The 17,898-nt window shown below is 45.4% G+C and overlaps 1 protein-coding gene across 1 annotated transcript in view; it reads left to right on the top strand.

Moving 5' to 3' along the window:
• WDR44 (WD repeat domain 44) overlaps nt 1-17,898 on the top strand; it is a 1,972,396-nt gene that overhangs the window by 1,651,012 nt on the left and 303,486 nt on the right. The window contains 1 exon segment of the mRNA XM_044057470.1: nt 9,027-9,149. Within this exon segment, the coding sequence (XP_043913405.1) occupies nt 9,027-9,149 (123 nt within the window).

Here is a 17,898-nt window from a genome sequence, read left to right as displayed (position 1 = left end):
GGGTTCGGAGCCATAATTCGGCTCCGACTCGGCCTATACTAAAGCTCGAGAGCTTTTTACTGGCTCGAAGCCAGCCCTTATCCCATGGTGCCTCACGGCAGTTCCCCAGATCTCATTTGCCGTGAAAGAGGTCTTACTGGCTCATTGGCTAAGTAGAACAATTTTTTACTTATTTAGTCCTTTTCTACTACCTTTTTCTGTCATATATATATATATATATATATATATATATATATATATATATATATATATATATATATATATATATAGTTTCTTCTGTATTGTGCTTCTGTTTTTTGAAAGTTTTCAACCCCTATTCCCCCCTTAGGACTGTACGGCCCGTTTAAATTAGAGGGCCGTAGTGCCCGTTTGAGTTAGAGGGCCTTACCTCTCTGTGTGTGTGAATGTTATAAAAAAAAAAAAAACTTCTTCCTTAAACTTTTATTTTTTAGTCTTTAACTATGTCTAAAGATAAGGATAAGGATCATCACCCTTCGGGTGTCAAAAAATGCGACAGGTGTGCGCAGAAAATATCTCTTACAGACAGCTACACCAGTTGCGTATATTATCTGGGCGAAGCCCATTTACAGGAACCTTGCACCTTCTGTCACGCTTTTAGTACAAGAGTGTTAAACGAAAGGAAGAGAAAGCTTATTGACAGGGGTCTCATGACCAGTTCCGTACAGGAACAGCTGGAACTTGGTCAGACAGCTCCAAAATCTTCAAAGAGAAAATCATCGGCCCCAACTTCGGAGCCGACCAAAAAGTCTAAAGCGTCGGAACCAAGGAGTTCCACTTCCAACTCTGCTTCATCTTCAGTACCAAAGGTTTTGCCTGACATCGAGACTGTACCTCCTATTTTGAGATCTCCTATTTTGGAGAGGAGGTGGTCTCCTTCAGTCTCCACCAGATCCTCCAGGACATTGAGAGGATGGTGAAGAGGTTGCTTTCAGATCCAGCTCTGGCTAGAAAATTGATCCCTCCAGACCCAATGGTCCCGGAGCCGTCCCCTGTCCTGATCACTGTTCTTCCTCTCACTTCTTCGCTCTCGAAGCCTATTACATCAGGTTCCTCTGTCTTCGACCCTTTGGCTCCGGGGATTCAGCCTGTTTCTTTGGAGCCAATTACTTTATCCTCGATGGCTCAGTCTGGAGCCGAGGGTTCTGAGAGCCGACACTCTCGTGTCTACTCCGAGGGGGACAGTCACCCTGGGTTATTTTCGGAATCGACCCACCTTCTCAGAGCCTCGGCTCAACTCGACTCAGCTCAGCTCCCACTTCTGCTTTGGAGCCATTCCCTCTTGCTAGGAGTCGACCACCCACCCCCTCAGAGTGGAGGTCTTCAAAGCGGAGGGGAAAGGCTTTTGAAGCTATAGAGAAGGCTTTATCCTCTGCCAAAGCCATTCCTTTGGAGCCTGTGTCCCTCCAGCAGCAGGTAGCAACCTCTTCCCCCCTGCCACCCCCACAGCGTAGGGAATCAGCGGCCCAAGTAGCCTCCATTGGAGGCACCCCTTCTTCCGAGACCTCCCCGGATTATCCCACTGGAGAGCTCCTTCGGAAGAGGTTATGTAAGAGGAAACTTGTCGACTCTCCTGAGTCTGTCACATCAGACACTGATTTAGAGGAATCAGAAGGGTCCCCTAGATCTCCCTGTGTGGATGTGTCCTTCTCTGACATCCTAGTAATCCTTAGACAGAGGGGTTATTGTAAGATCTCTAAACCCTAATGAGGATGAATCAGTGTATCTTGAGGCCTTTGGCTCCCGACCTTCCACCTCTTGGGTGACACCACCTTATGACTAACGTTTGGGGGTCATTTCTTGTAAAGCATAGATCTCTCCAGATTCAGTGGAAGCCGTCCCGAGGAGGCCAAACAAATTTATGACAGCACCTGAGGACAAGTCTTTCCTTAGCAAGGGAGTTCCAGTTGATGCTATGATGGTAGCAGCGGCCACCAAGAAGGAATTAACCGAGACATCTTCTAATATCCATCCTCCTAACAAGGAGTTCAGGACGATGGATAGGTACGGGAAGCGTACTTTTTGTTCAGTGGCATTTACACTAAGATCGCTGAAATACCTGACTCATTTCACTTGTCTGTAGAGGAATCTCCTGAAAGAGTTAGGAGATACCCTCCAGGGTTCAGTAGCTCCGGGTTCCATGGACAAGGTTTCCATGCAGATCTCCACCCTTACTTCTGTAGCCAACTCCTCCATGAGGCTGATCTCATATGCGGCATAAGGAGCGAGCAGGGCAGCTGCAGCAGGAATAGCCCTCAAGAGACTTTTGTGGATGCGGCTTTGTAATTTTGCAGAATCTTTCAAGTCTTCCTTCACTAACATTCCCTTTGATGGTTCATCTCTTTTTGGACCCCAAGTGAAAGAGTCTTTGACTAGGTGCGAGCAGGAAAGAAAAGCCTTATCTGCTGTTGGAGTCCATTTCTCTCTCCCATCCAGACCCTATCCCAAGGGTAATACAGGAGGGAAAATGTGGTTCTGCAAATCCCAAAAAGGTTTTCCTCAGGCACAAGGTCAATCCTCCCCCAGGGGGCAGAGGGGGAGGATATAATGGAAAACGCCACCCTCACAGCAGAGGAGGTCCACAACATCAGGGAGACAGAGAAGCTTTCTCTGATCATCCCTTCCATTGACCCTGAGGAGTTGCCCGACTTTCCGTCTCTGGAGGCAGTTGGGGGTCGTATATCGCTGTACCCAAGCGCCTGGCTAACTATCACTCAAGATAGTTGGGTACACATAGTAATATCCAGAGGTTACCTGATTCCCTTTATTTCTGAACCCCAACAAACCGGTCTCTTCCAGATGTACCACCCATCCAACTAGACTGTGCAACATCAGACGTCATCTCGTTGCTACAAAAAATAATCATCCAAGAAGTCCCCGCAGAGCAAGTAGGATCCGGAACTTACTCTCGATTCTTTTTAGTTCCAAAAAAGACAGGGGACTGGAGATCAATTCTAGATCTCAGCAGGCTCAACAAGCATGTAAGAAAATCAAAGTTCCGAATGGTCACTCTGCAGTCAATATTTGCCGTTATCGGGAAAGACAACTGGATGTGCTCAATCGATCTCCAGGATGCATACTACCACATCAAAATGGACAGGTGCTCCAGGAGACACTTGCGCTTCTGGCTGGGAACCAGCCATTTTAAGTTCAGAACACTGCCCTTTGGCCTCACTACAGCCCTCGGAGTGTTTACCAAATGCATGGCAGTGGTAATGGCTCACCTGAGACGTCAAGGATTCCAGGTGTTTTCATACCTAGATGACTGGCTCCTCACTGCTACCACCAAGCATCAACTCATAAGGCCCAGGGACGAGACTCTATCCTTGTGCGCCAGCTTAGGCATCACTGTCAACTTGCAAAAGTCAGTCTGATCTCCCTCGCAGCATATTGTATATCTAGGCTCAGAAATAGACACAACCACCATGTCAGTAAAGCTAACACAGGAAAGAGTGAAATCTCTACGCAGTCAGATCAAATCCTTATTTAACAAACAAAGAGTCCAGGCCAGAGTAGTCCTAGGGACTATGGCTTCCACCATCTTATTAGTTCCTCTTGCTCGCCTACATATGAGGATTCTCCAGTGGATGCTGTTCGCACAATGGTCGATGCAAGACCTTCCATTATCTCACCAGATATTAATAACAAACGCATGCAAAAGGGATCTGACATGGTGGTTATACATGAAACAACTTGTCATAGGTCGTCCACTTGTTCCTCCCCAAGAGAAAGCAGTTTTGACCACGGATACTTCCCAGATAGGGTGGAGGGGGGGCATTATCTGGGAAGGACAGTCCAAGGTACTTGGAAAAACCACGAGAACCACTTACACATCAATGTTCTGGAGATGAGAGCGGTGCTATATGCGTTGCAAGCACCTCACAGCTGCCTTCCCACTGGAACGATTGTGATTCAGTCAGACAACATGTCTGTTGTGTGGTACATAAACAAACAAGGGGGAACCAAGTCTTACCCGCTTTGCAGAGAGGTCTTAAGAGTTTGGAAATGGGCGATGGATACTCAACGCTTCCTGATAGCAATGCATATCCCGGGAAAATCCAGGGATGAGACTCTATCCTTGTGCGCCAGCCTAGGCATCACTGTCAACTTGCAAAAGTCAGTCTGATCTCCCTCGCAGCATATTGTATGTCTAGGCTCAGAAATAGACACAACCACCATGTCAGTAAAGCTAACACAGGAAAGAGTGAAATCTCTACGCAGTCAGATCAGATCCTTATTTAACAAACAAAGAGTCCAGGCCAGAGTAGTCCTAGGGACTATGGCTTCCACCATCTTATTAGTTCCTCTTGCTTGCCTACATATGAGGATTCTCCAGTGGATGTTGTTCGCACAATGGTCGATGCAAGACCTTCCATTATCTCACCAGATATTAATAACAAACGCATGCAAAAGGGATCTGACATGGTGGTTATACATGAAACAACTTGTCATAGGTCGTCCACTTGTTCCTCCCCAAGAGAAAGCAGTTTTGACCACGGATACTTCCCAGATAGGGTGGAGGGGGGGGCATTATCTGGGAAGGACAGTCCAAGGTACTTGGAAAAACCACGAGAACCACTTACACATCAGTGTTCTGGAGATGAGAGCGGTGCTATATGCGTTGCAAGCACCTCACAGCTGCCTTCCCACTGGAACGATTGTGATTCAGTCAGACAACATGTCTGTTGTGTGGTACATAAACAAACAAGGGGGAACCAAGTCTTACCCGCTTTGCAGAGAGGTCTTAAGAGTTTGGAAATAGGCGATGGATACTCAACGCTTCCTGATAGCAATGCATATCCCGGGAAAATCCAGCGTAATAGCGGACAAAGTCAGCCGAGCAATTCTGATGCCTCACGAGTAGTCCCTGAATCCAATGGTTGTGAAATAGATCTTTCACAAATGGGGCCAGCCTTGCTGCGATCTATTTGCCACTCACCTTAACACCAAATGCAGCAGCTTCTTTTCCCTCATTCCCCATCCGGGGTTGTCACCCAGGGGTGCTCTAGTTCACGATTGGCCCCTGGGACTTCTCTATGCCTTTCCTCCCTTTTCACTAATACCCAAACTAATGCAGAAAGCAAGACAGTTGAGGAGTTCCCTGATCCTCATTGCTCCTTACTGGCCTCGACAAGTTTGGTTTCCTTTCCAGTGGGCCCTACCTTTTGGAGGAACCATGGATTCTGGATCCATCTCCAGATCTCCTGATTTATCAGTCGGGACAGTTCCACCCCTCCATCCACACCATCAAATTGACAGCATGGCTGCTCCAATTCCACATATAGCCAGGTGCATTCCCTTATCTCCAACGGTCAAACACATCCTAATTTCATCCCATAAACCTTCCACTCAGAAACTATATTCTAGCAAATGGAAAAGGTTTTCTCTTTGGGCTACAAACCGGGGCTTAGATCCATATGCAGCTCCTTTAGAATTCATTTTATCCTTCCTAACAACAATTTTTCATGAAGGAGCGGCAGCCACTACAGTTAGAGTTCAATTAGCTGCCATTTCTAATTTCCGTTTTGGTTTCTTGGGAAATCCAATCATGCAACACTCCCTCTGTAAAACCTTCTTAAAAGGAGTTCTTCTTCTTAGGCCCCCAATAAAACAACATTTAGAACCCTGGGACTTAAATTTAGTCCTCTCATCTTTGATGTCTGCACCCTTTGAACCATCCTCATCGTCACACTTAAAATTGTTATCATGGAAAACCCTGTTCTTGATAGCTATAACATCGGCTAGGAGAGTCTCGGAACTTCAAGCCCTAACTATTCGATCTCCTTACATTATCTTTCACAAGGATAAAGTCTCTCTTAGGACAAACCCTTCCTTTCTACCTAAGGTATGCTCAGAACACAACCTGAATACTACCATTGAGCTACCTGTGTTTTTTCCAAACCACTCTAATAAATCAGAGTATAGACTTCACCAGCTAGATGTCCACAGGATACTCTGATTCTATATACACAGGACCAAAGAATTCAGGAAATCTGATCAAATTTTTGTTTCCTTTTCTGACAAAAGAAAAGGCTTACCTGTTTCAAAAATTACTCTTTCAAAATGGCTTTCGGATTGCATATCCTTTGCTTATCAACAAGCTGGTAGACAGTTACCATTAAAAGCTAAAGGTCACTCTACTAGGACTGTAGCTACTTCATGTGCCTTTAGATCTAGGCTCCCAATTGGTACTATTTGTGCATCAGCTACTTGGGCAAGACCACATACGTTTGTCACTCATTACAAATTGGATTTGGCCTCCCCAGGACAGGTCATCCTTTGGGTCCACTGTGCTGAAGAGTCTCTGCTTGAACCACCCGGGATAAAGGTGCTAGGGGCGCCGTCCCATCCAGCAAGAATTACGGCGAGATAGGACTATATAACATAAAGAAGTTATGTACTTACCATAACATTCCATGTTTGTAGTCCATCTCGCCTATATTCTTGCGTCCCTCCCTCCAACCCCCTTCCTGTTTCTGGGGGATCTAGTGGACCTTTTTTGGGGGCTGCCTGACTTTGCTCTGTATTGTCCACCTAAAATGGATTATGTTTCTAATCCCTTCCTGTATTTTACAACGTCTTTCTTTTTATTATTACCTAATGAGTATTAATTACTTTCTTGCAAACTAGATCTGGGGAATTGCCATGAGGCACCATGGGATAAGGGGCTAGCCTCGAGCCAGTAAAAAGCTCTGGAGCTTTAGTATAGGCCGAGTCGGAGCCGAATTTCGGCTCTGAACCCATCCAGCAAAAATATAGGCAAGATGGACTACAAACATGGAACGTTATGGTAAGTACATAACTTCTTTATTTATAAGTAATGCACACACCACAGTAGATTGATTTATTGGAGTACAAAGGTTATAATTTCTTGTAGCAAAGAGGACAACATCATCTGCAGTTAAGAGGTACAGCCCTCACATCCCCAAAATAAACATTCTCCATATCCTGGCTGCATGTAGTCAGCCTTTCAGTGAAATTCATTAACAGGACAGAGACGAGAAAAAAAAAAAGAGAAAACAAGCTTTATAGACTTAAATGGCAAACTCCTGTACAAACTGCAAAATAAAAAGTATGCTTTATTCAAAGAACACAGCACATCACCAGCAACTAAACAAATCCTAGACACACTTAAGAGAGGAGAAGACAACCAGCCCTCAGTACCGATGCCAAAGATCTGTACTAAAGCACATTTTGCTGGGCACTACACCATAGACAAGCAGAAGTAAATATCTTAGGTATTGACGTAGCTTCATTTTTTTTCACCAACAAAGTAAATAAACTATCTTTGGACATCTGACAGGTTTATAGGTGAGTACTTTGCTAGCTGCCCTTGAAAGACATTTCAAGCCTGGCCAGTTTCTCTCAGTGGAGAGACTGAATCTCTCTGTACCGTCTATATGTGACTTAAACACCTTGACAATTTATCAGTCCCCATTCCCCCATGCAGTCAGGAGGGTTAAGAAAAATCCAGCTGGCTGACAATAACAGGGCCACTACTACTTGAATGTTTCACCTCAAACTACTAAACTGGTTCCGCTGTGTAGCACTGTACTCTTCAGCACAGACGGTCCCGTTATACCTTATGCTAATGTTGGAAAATGAGGCCAAATTTCCCCAAAGCAATAGGTGAAAGAGCCCTTTAGAGTTTTCCCTGGAGCATGGAACTCCCTACCTCAAAATATCCCGAAACTCCAAGACTTGAAAATATTTAAAAAGGAACTAGTTCAGTTTCTTACCAATGAATACAGTTGGTGTGTTTTGGCACTAGCCAAAAATCTTAGTATCAATCAGCAAGCTCCTACTCACACAGATTACTGTATTTAATTTTTTTTTCACTTTTGTTACTTCTGAAATGGTGCATGTTTGATATTTGTGGATGAAATGCAGCTATTGTCCTTTAAGTAAAATATTTCTTGTTTTTTGTAAATAAATGTGTATTCACTCCTTTGTATTGTACAGTATAAGACAAACATAATTATCTTCTGGAAAACTTGTAACTGCCTAACTGTCCCAGGTCATATCCGAAAATGTTCTGTGGACCAGTCTACCAACCCAGTCAACAAAGTAAGTAAGTAAATTAGCAAAAAGCATTTGTTAGATAATTAGCAGCTTCCCTTCACCCAAATAAAAAAAATAGATCTATTTGTATATCAAGAAAGAACAGTTAATATTCCATCTCACTGAGGATATTCCAGCACAGCTTGTCAATTTACTTTATTGTTGATTCCAGATATGAAAATTCAGCTGCTTAAATTTCCTCCCATTTCAAAATAAATGAATAAATTAATTAATGAATTTCTTCCCATAAGTTGTATGTCAGGGATTTGCAATGTTGGTTGCCTCAAGATTTCTTTCTCAAGTAGAAGCAGATTTGGCCCATATGTCATTGAAGTAAGTGATTAAGAAGTCTATTCTGTTCATGGTGAGAGTTGTTGGATTATTCATCCTTTTCCTTTATACCGCAATTCTCAAACAGTTATTGTCTATATATAGACAGATGCATAGATAAGTCGAAGAGAATGACAGTGAAGGAGCAGTGCTGATTTCAGGATTAGAATTTTGCTGTATCATAATCGGCATTATATTCTTGTGACCTCAGGTCTGCTGGGTGGAAAGAAATGTCATAATTCTTAGTGTTTGTGCTTATGGCCAGCTACCATTATTTATCTGGTAATTGCAGTTTGAATATGATTTTGTATCAGCATTACTGAATGATGACTTTAGAAAAAGTGCAGGTTTTTATCTGTATATCCACGTGAATATCAAAGACAGTATAGTTACTGAATGAGAGAGAAGGGACAAGTTTCCATACATGAGTGTACTGATATGAACGGGGTTCACTTCAATTAACAGTGTGTGCGTGCCATTACACATGATTTTTGACTGTCAGTAGTTAAATTCTGAACTTACACTGTGAAGTAATTTGTGTTACTGATTTTCATTTTACCGAAGTTAGCATAAAAGTACCCATTATTAATGGCGTTTCTAAATTATCTCATCTACAGAACTACTTTTTGCTTTCTTCATCGATGGATAAAACAGTCCGGTTGTGGCATATATCAAGGAGAGAATGCCTATGTTGTTTTCAGCATATCGATTTTGTTACTGCCATTGCCTTTCATCCAAGGGTATGTTTTTTTTTTCCTTTAATTACGCCATAATAATTCCTGAATGTTATTTGTACTTTTGCATGTCTTTAAAGTCATAACCAAAAAAAATGTACTGCATACATACAATTCAGCATATTTCATGGTAGAGTAGATAGCAGATTGCTTGATTTCAATGGATTGCTAAGCAATTTTTTCTTTAGAAACTCTATTCAATTGTATTACAAGCATATTTGTGTTGAGCAATGCAACAGCAGCTGCACTTATGACTTTTTAGATGAATTGTGCACTGCATTTAGTTAATGGCATAGCTCAGCTGCTACAGGTATGCAGTGGAGTACAATATTTTGCATCATCCTTTCTTTCTACTTCTTCCCTTAGTACTAGCTGTTGTAGGCACTAGTCCAGTCATCATCTGAAAAAGTTTTGTAGGCTCGAACACCTCCCCAGCTCACTTAATACTCTATCCTTTCCATATTCTCTGTTATTCTTTTGCTGTGGAACAGCTCCCAGCAGAGAAAGAGGCAGCACTAGGCTTTTTTTTTTTTTTTTTTTTTGGGGGGGGAAGGGGGGGTGCAGTTTTGCTACATTGCTTTGAAAGTTAGTTACCCGACCAGTAACACGTGTTGACGTTCAGGTCTGAACTTTCAATGTTTCTGCTAAATTGTACAGGTTTATAGTTTGCCTTCTCCTCTGTTATGGCTTCTAGGCTGTGATTTTTTTTTTTATCAAATATCTTTTTGTTGAATTCTTTTCTGGTATAAAACAAAAAGAATAACAAGACAATTACATGTGGTACAGTTCATGTTACATTGTACATTCATAAACATGTAATGATAGATCTGAAGTAGGGACTTCATTTGTCAGCAACCTGTGGGTCTTGGATCCGATATTGGATCCAAGCCGGCAACTTGTTTCAAGCTAATGGATTCGAGCTCCTAGCCCCTCCCCTCACCCATAATCCCCTGTCAACCCTCCATGACCTCAGATCTAGTTTGCCGCGCTTGTGGATAGTTGGATTCCATTGAGCTCAACAAGTAAATTGTCAGTTAAGTGAGTTTTTCTGTCAAATTCTTTTCCTTTTTTAAAAAATATAAAGTGTGTAAGAGTTAGGTACCCTGTAGTGTAAAAAAATATTTCTTTTACTTAGTTTTTTCCCTCCCTTCGCTGGTCATTAGTGAGTGTGTGTGTGTGTGTGTTGTGTTTTTGGGGCCTGTGTGTTTGTGTAGCACTACCTTTTTTTCTTTTAAGTATGGCTGAGGCCCCAAAAGCCATTTTTTCTAAATGTACCGAGTGTGGCCATAAGCTCTGCCCGCTGATGGCCACTCTCTGTGCGTTCGGTGCCTTGGGGTTGAACACCTCACCTCAGGCTGTACCATTTGTGCAGCGTTCAACCCCAGGGCACTGAAAGAGCTGAGGTCGAAGCTGGTCCTGGCGTGACTTTTGCCCCCGGACTCAGCTCCGGCCTCCGCTGCTCCCGTGGCTCTACCACAGGCTGTGGTTGTTGCCACTCTTGCCCCCCTTCCTTCGGCTGGGACTCAAACTCCCGCTAAAGCGCCCAAGGACAGGGAGGCTAGGAGGGAGAAACGGAGGGAGAAGCACCACAAATGGCGGGCCGAGGCCTCCGCTTCGGCCCTGCCAGCTAAGCGGGCTTCTCCCTCCACTGCTTCTAGGTCTCCTTCTCCTTGGCTCCGATCCCCTTGTATCTCCCCAGGGCCCGAGGAGGAGGAGGCCCGATCTCCATCGAGGTCATCAAGACGGCATTCCAGGCCTGCCTCAGTGGCCTCTTCGAGATCAACGTTCAGCATGTCTGATGCAGACTTGGACTGGATGATGCCAAGATTCATCCAGGCCCAGCTGCAGATGGGAGTGCTCTTGCCACCCCCCCCCCTTTGGGGGGGGAGCTCGACACCTTTTTTCCATCCAATTGCTCCTTCTCCGACCCGCTACCTGGGTTTGGAGCGTTCGGAGCCGAGCAGCGTTGGAGCCGGGGGTGGGTCGGCGCCGACAGTACTTGGTACTTCGGATCCGACCCTGCCCTCGAGCCTGTCGGATCCGACCTCTCGGAGCTGTGGCCCAAGCTTCGGATCCGAGGGATTCAGTGTGCCTTTGGCTCCGTCCAGGTCGGAGCGCACTGGTCCTTCGGATCCGATGGTCTCGGAGCCGGTTCCGATCCCTTCATCAGATCCGAGTGGGAGACGACTCTCGGAGCCCAGAGAGAGTGGTTCCCCCTCGGCCTTCGATGTAGTGGAGAGGGCTCTGTTGAGAGCATCCGAACCCCCGGCCCTTGTCTCGGCTCCACCCTGCACTCCCTCTCTGCTGGTCCAAGCTTCCATCACCCGGCCAAAGGGACAGCCTGCTTCAATGTTCCAGGTAGTTCCATTGGAACAGGATGTTGCTGGCGAGGCCTCCTCGGACAGCCCCCCCGAGGAAGTGCCCCGCAAGCATAAGTGCAAGAGGAGGCATGTGGACTCCCCCGAATCCTTAACTGAGGACACGGACTTGGATGAAGGGGAAGGCTCCCCAAGCTCACCCCCTGAGGATGTCTCCTTTGGAGACATCATGGAGATGCTGAGGATCAGAAGTGGGTGGTCTGCCCCCAAGCCTTCCTCCGATGAGTCCATGTTTCTGGAGGCATTCGAAGCAGGCCCGTCTACCTCTTGGGTGTCCCCTCCGGCCGACCCCTTGGTGGACCTTATTACCACCAGGGCGTGGAAGGATCCGGACACAGTGGAGCCAATACCCAAACGCCCGGACAGGATACTAAGCCCCCCCTCAGACCGGTCGCACTGGAGCAAGGGTCCCCCCGTAGATGCCATGTTGACGGCGGCAGCCACGAAGAGGGAACTAGCTCAGGAGAGCCCCTCAGTCCATCCACCGAGCAAGGAGTCCCGCTCGATGGACCACTTAGGGAAGCGAGTTTTTAGTTCAGCGACCTTCTCGGTAAGGTCTCTGAACTATATGACACATGTCATCAGGATGCAGCGGGATCTTATCAAAGAATACGCTGCCCTCCCTCCCCCCCCCCCCCCGAGTCCATGTCGGCGGAGGACAGACAATTGTACTCCACCCGAATGGCCAGTCTGAGATCCATTTCAAATACCTCTATGCGGTTATTGTCCCACGCCACAGAGGGAGCCGCTAGGGCTAGCGGAGCGGGCCTAGTCATGAGACGTCAGGCCTGGCTCCGTCATTGTGACTTTGCGGAGCCCTTTAAAGCGTCTTTTGCAAATGCCCCTTTCGATGGTTCTGCCCTGTTTGGCAAAACAGTTCGCGAGACACTTGTCCAGAGCGAGAAGGATGGGAAGACGTTGTCTGCCATCGGAGTCCACTTCTCTGCGCCCCAGCAGTCCTTTTCGAAGAACCAAAAGGGTCAGAAGAAGATGTGGTTCCAGAAATCGCAACATTCCCAACCCGCTCCAGACAATCAGTCCTTCCATGGCAGAGGAGGACAGGGAGGACGCCGCCCCAGGGACAGAGGGGCTCCGAGAAACTTTGGATCCAGAGAACCTTTCTCTGACTGGCCCACGCAGCAGCCCTGAAGGGTTGCCCGACTGCTAAACTCTGGAGGCAGTCGGGGGGCACTTCTCGGAGCACCTAGTGGCATGGGAGTCCATCACGACAGACCACTGGGTGCTTCGAATTATATCCAGAGGGTACAAAATACCATTACTTCATGTCCCCAAATTCAAGAACTTCCCCGATGTACCACCCGATCAGAGGGAGGCTGCAGCCGCAGAAATTCAGCAGCTGCTAAGAAAAAGAGCCATCCAGCCCATCCCCCAAGACCAGCTCGGATTAGGGTTCTACTCCAGGTTCTTTTTGGTGCCAAAAAAGACGGGGGACTTCAGACCGATTTTAGACCTGTCCCGCTTGAACCTGTCGGTAACCAAGGAAAAATTCCGAATGGTCACTCTTCAATCTATTCTCCCCCTTCTAAGGGAGAACGATTGGATGTTCTCTGTAGACCTCATGGATGCGTACTACCGCATTCTAATGGACAGACGATCCAGGAGGTTCCCCCGCTTCCAGCTGGGAGCCAGTCACTACCAGTTCAGGGTCCTTCCCTTTGGCCTCACCACAGCCCCCAGGGTGTTCACCAAGGTATTAGCAGTGATTGCGGCCCACCTGAGACTCCAGGGAATGCAGGTCTTTCCGTACCTGGACGACTGGCTCCTGACCGCCCCAACAAGGCATCTACTTTGCTCAGCCAGAGATTTCTTTCTCCGCCTATCCCCACAGTTAGGAATCACCATCAATGCCGACAAATCCTTTCTGGCCCCGACACAAGCCATAGAATTCATAGGAGCCAGAATTGACACCAGAGAACTACGAGCCTTTCTAACATCCGAACGACTTCGGAATTTGCAACTCCATGTGAGGGCTATCCTCCAATCAGAGACCCCACCAGCGGAATTGGTCCTGAGGGCGCTGGGCTCCATGGCGGCAGCGATAACGCTCTTTCCATGCGCCCGTCTGAACATGCGGGTACTGCAATGGACCCTTCTAGTACAATGGTCCTTTCTGTCTTTTCCTGTTCATCACCCCATTGCTATCAGCAAGGCTTGCAGGAGAGCTCTATTGTGGTGGCTCCATGCTCCAGACCTCCATACGGGCCGACCCTTCTGCACCTCTCCCCACGGTGACCACTGACGCCTCCCACCTCGGGTGGGAGGGGCATTATTCAGGCAGGACGGTCCAAGGCACGTGGAACGATACAGAGACCTCCCTGCATATCAACGTTCTGGAGATGAGAGCAGTGCTGTACGCATTGCAAGCACTTCAGAATCTCCTCCCCGTAGGAACGATTGCAATTCAGTCGGACAACATGTCGGTTGTCTGGTACATCAACAAACAGGGGGGAACCAGGTCTTACCCTCTATGCCGCGAAGCCATGAGAGTGTGGAAATGGGCGATCTCCACCAACCGCTTTCTGATTGCAACGCACATTCCGGGGCGGACCAACATCCTAGCGGACAAACTCAGTCGCACCCTTCTTACCCCGTACGAGTGGTCTCTCAACCCACTAGTAGCGAAGCAGATATTCGCAATATGGGGCAACCCTGCTGCGATCTTTTTGCCTCTCCCTCAAACACCAAATGCGGCAATTTCTTCGCTCTGATTCCCCCTCCAGGGGAAACTCCAAGAGACACTCTGGTGCATGCTTGTCCACCCGGTCTACTTTATGCCTATCCTCCTCTAGCCCTGATGCTGCAACCCTTACAGAAAGCCTCGCGGTTGGGGAGCAGGATGATCCTCATTGCCCCATTCTGACCTCGGCAAATTTGGTTCCCTTACCTGTGGTCTCACCTAGTGAATCCTCCTTGGATTCTGGATCCCAGTCCGGATCTAATCTCCCATCTGTCGGACTTACCAACCCCAAATCTGGACAGTCTGAAGCTGACAGCTTGGTTGCTCCAGTTCCACTCCTAGTTAGGACTCACGGTATCTCTTCACCAGTCAAAGCCATCCTTGTGGCATCACATAAGCCCTCCACCAGGAAAGTGTACCGCAGTAAATGGAAACGTTTCTCCATCTGGGCGGAGCATCATAATCTAGATCCCTTTACGGCTCCTCTTCCATCCATATTAGACTTCCTAACTGAACTTTTTCAGGAAAGCGCTAGTTGCTCAATTGTCAAAGTGCAATTGGCTGCCATCTCCCATTACCATGTGGGACATGACACAGGGCCCTTGATGTCGGCCAAGTTGTGTAAAACCTTTCTCAAGGGCACTTTTTTGCTTAGACCCCCTATAAAAGAAGCCGCACCACCTTGGGATCTTTCACTAGTTCTTCAAGCCTTGACTGCTCCACCTTTTGAACCTGCTGCTTCAGTAGATCTCAAATTCTTGTCCTGGAAAACAGCATTCCTTGTAGCCATTACTTCTGCGAAAAGAGTTTCGGAGCTTCAAGCTCTTTCTGTGAAGCCTCCTTATTTGACCTTTCATCTGGACAGAGTGTACCTCAGGATCAATCCCTCTTTCCTTCCCAAAATAGCATCAGAAACCAGTATAAATCAATCCATAAATTTACCGGTTTTCTTCCCTAAATATCAGAATAAAGGAGAGTACAAGCTGCACTCATTAGATGTTCATAGGCAGCTACGTTTTTATACTCATAGAACAGCTGGTTTCCTTTGCCAAATTTAATTTGGGGAAAGCAATATCAAAAGTATCTCTGTCACGCTGGATTTCACAATGTATACTATTAGTGTACCAAGCCTCTGGGAGACCCGCACCTGAAGGAGTTTGCGCACATTCCACTCGTTCCATCGCGCACATTCCACTCGTTCCAGCTCTACTTCTGCGGCCTTCAAATCTAGAGTTCCATTGGATGATATTTGTTCGGCAGCCACTTGGGCCTCATCTCGTACCTTTATTAACCACTACAAACTGGATGTGATTTCTAGAGGGAGAGCATCCTTTGGCTCTGCGGTGCTCCGCAATATCCTTCCATGATGGCCACCCAAGATTCAGGTAGCTGGGGACTCTGTCCCACAGGTTGCTGACAAATGAAGTCCCTACTTCAGATTAAGAAGTTATGTACTCACCATAACGTTCCATCTGAGTAGGTAGCTTCATTTTCTGCAACCACCCCCCCCCCTCCTTCCCCCTGGCCTTCAGCGGATCTATGTTAGTTGGATACCCTTTTTGGGTACATATTGATGGGCAAACTCGATCTGAGGTCATGGAGGGTTGGCAGGGGATTATGGGTGAGGGGAGGAGCTAGGAGCTCTGATCCATTAGCTTGAAACAAGTTGCCGACTCGGATCCGATATCGGATCCAAGACCCACAGGTTGCAGACAAATGAAGCTACCTACTCAGATGGAACGTTATGGTGAGTACATAACTTATTATTATTTCCCATTATGCTACTAACATTCATATTTTGTAGAAAACCATAGTATTGTCACACTGATATAATTAAATTATAAGTTTGTCTAAAGGTTTTTCCATATGGCATATTTATTATACCAACTTTACTACTGTGAGCTATAATATATGCATAACATCAACCTATAATATGATAACATTCTACTCTACTAAAAACATATATACATATGTCACCTTACTTAGTTTAGTTGTTAATCTCAACAGAGTGGTGTGCTTACATTTCTCATGTACATAGTATTTACATACTATTCATGACAAGATATCAATTAATGTATTGCAGTACCATTAGTAGCAGGTTTGATTCCAGCAGTAATGTTTACTATCCTTAAAATACATAGACTATACCAGACTATTAAGAGTATTTCAATTAATGTTTTACAGTACTTTTGATAATATATTTGATTTTTCTGACTTTTTGTATATAGTTTTTTGGCTAATATGTGTTTTTTTTTGCTATGCTTTTGTATTCTAACCAGGTTAATTTTGATCTATCAGTCCAGTTTTTTGCTATATAAGCTTTCATCAGAGTGCAAAGTGTTGTTATGATATGTTTAGATAACTTGTTAATATTACAATTACCCTTAAATAAATGAAGTGTAGCTGTTTTTCTAAGCTGTGATTGTATCTTGGTCTGTGTTAGAATGTTAGGAGTTGTCTGTTTTAATAAAGTTAGCCACTTTCTTTTGTATCTTATCCTGTGCCTCTTACATATGTTTTGTTGTGCTAGAAGTCTTTTGAGTGTTTTGTGATTTACAGTGAAACAACAGTCTGGTTTCAAATGCATCAGAAAAGTAGCCACAAGATTTATTATTCCCCATTGTTTTGTTATGCATGCTATGTTTAAGTCCCCTTCATTTGAAAGAGGAATGAATGTGAGATCTGTAAAATCTTTGAGCAGTAGTGACAGGTGAACTAAATTAATTTTGAAAGAATTGAAAGAAACTTCTGAAGATTCTAGACGTATGAAGGATAAATGCAAAGGACATGATGGGAGAGTGGTCATGTAGGTCCTCAGCCCAAGCCTTTCTCGTTTCTTGTAAGAAGGATAGATTGTAGAGAATTTTCAGTGTGAGTAGGTTATAGAGTTTCTCAGTATCAGTAGTACCAGAGACCGTTCTTAGAAAAAAAAAAAGAAAAATCATTTTCTCATCTCTGAATATATTCTAACAAAATTTCCTCCCCCAGGCCTCATTTTGCTTTGTCACTGTTATCATCTCACTCTCTGCAGTCTTTTTCTATGAATTTGGACTAGTCAAAGATGATGAAGGCAGTGATAAAGGCCCAGGCAGATGGGCTTCCTTTCTTACTTCTCCTGTTATAGAGCAGCAAGAGGTAATTTTTCCTCCTTCCTATCTCATTGCCTTCTTAGTATCCCATGATTTAATGCTGGTAGACGTGAGGCCAGTACAGCTATCCACAGGCTTCCTTCATCAACATCAGTCCCTCCCATAGCTGTGATTTTGACTGATCTTTCAACATGCATTACCTCGGCGCAGCCTTGTTCCATACTAAACATTCCTGTTAAGTCTCCAGTTTTGTGACATTGATCCCTCTTATTGTGCCAATGTCTTCTTGGCTGATTTAGTTGTAGGTGTCTCTGGTATTTGATTCTGTAGACCTAAAGCTGCCTGCATTGATTTTAGTGCCTGTGGTGGCTTCTGTGCTAGTGATTGGGGGGGTCAGCATCAAGGTTTTCAGGTTTTTGCATTTCTTTACGTACTGAGGCAATGTCTGTGTGTGTTTGTGTGTATTTATACATAAATATGCTTATACAGATTTCACACAGTTGTATCTTATAACAAGGCACCATGTATCAAGTAGTGTGCAGGGTAAAGGCCACTCTGATAAATTTATTACAAAAATATGAGAAAAAATG

The sequence above is a fragment of the Protopterus annectens genome, chromosome 15.part0 (genome assembly GCF_019279795.1).
Source record: "Protopterus annectens isolate FY-2018-M chromosome 15.part0, PAN1.0, whole genome shotgun sequence".
Lineage (NCBI taxonomy): Eukaryota > Metazoa > Chordata > Ceratodontiformes > Protopteridae > Protopterus > Protopterus annectens.
This window is presented reverse-complemented; position numbering and strand designations above follow the sequence as displayed.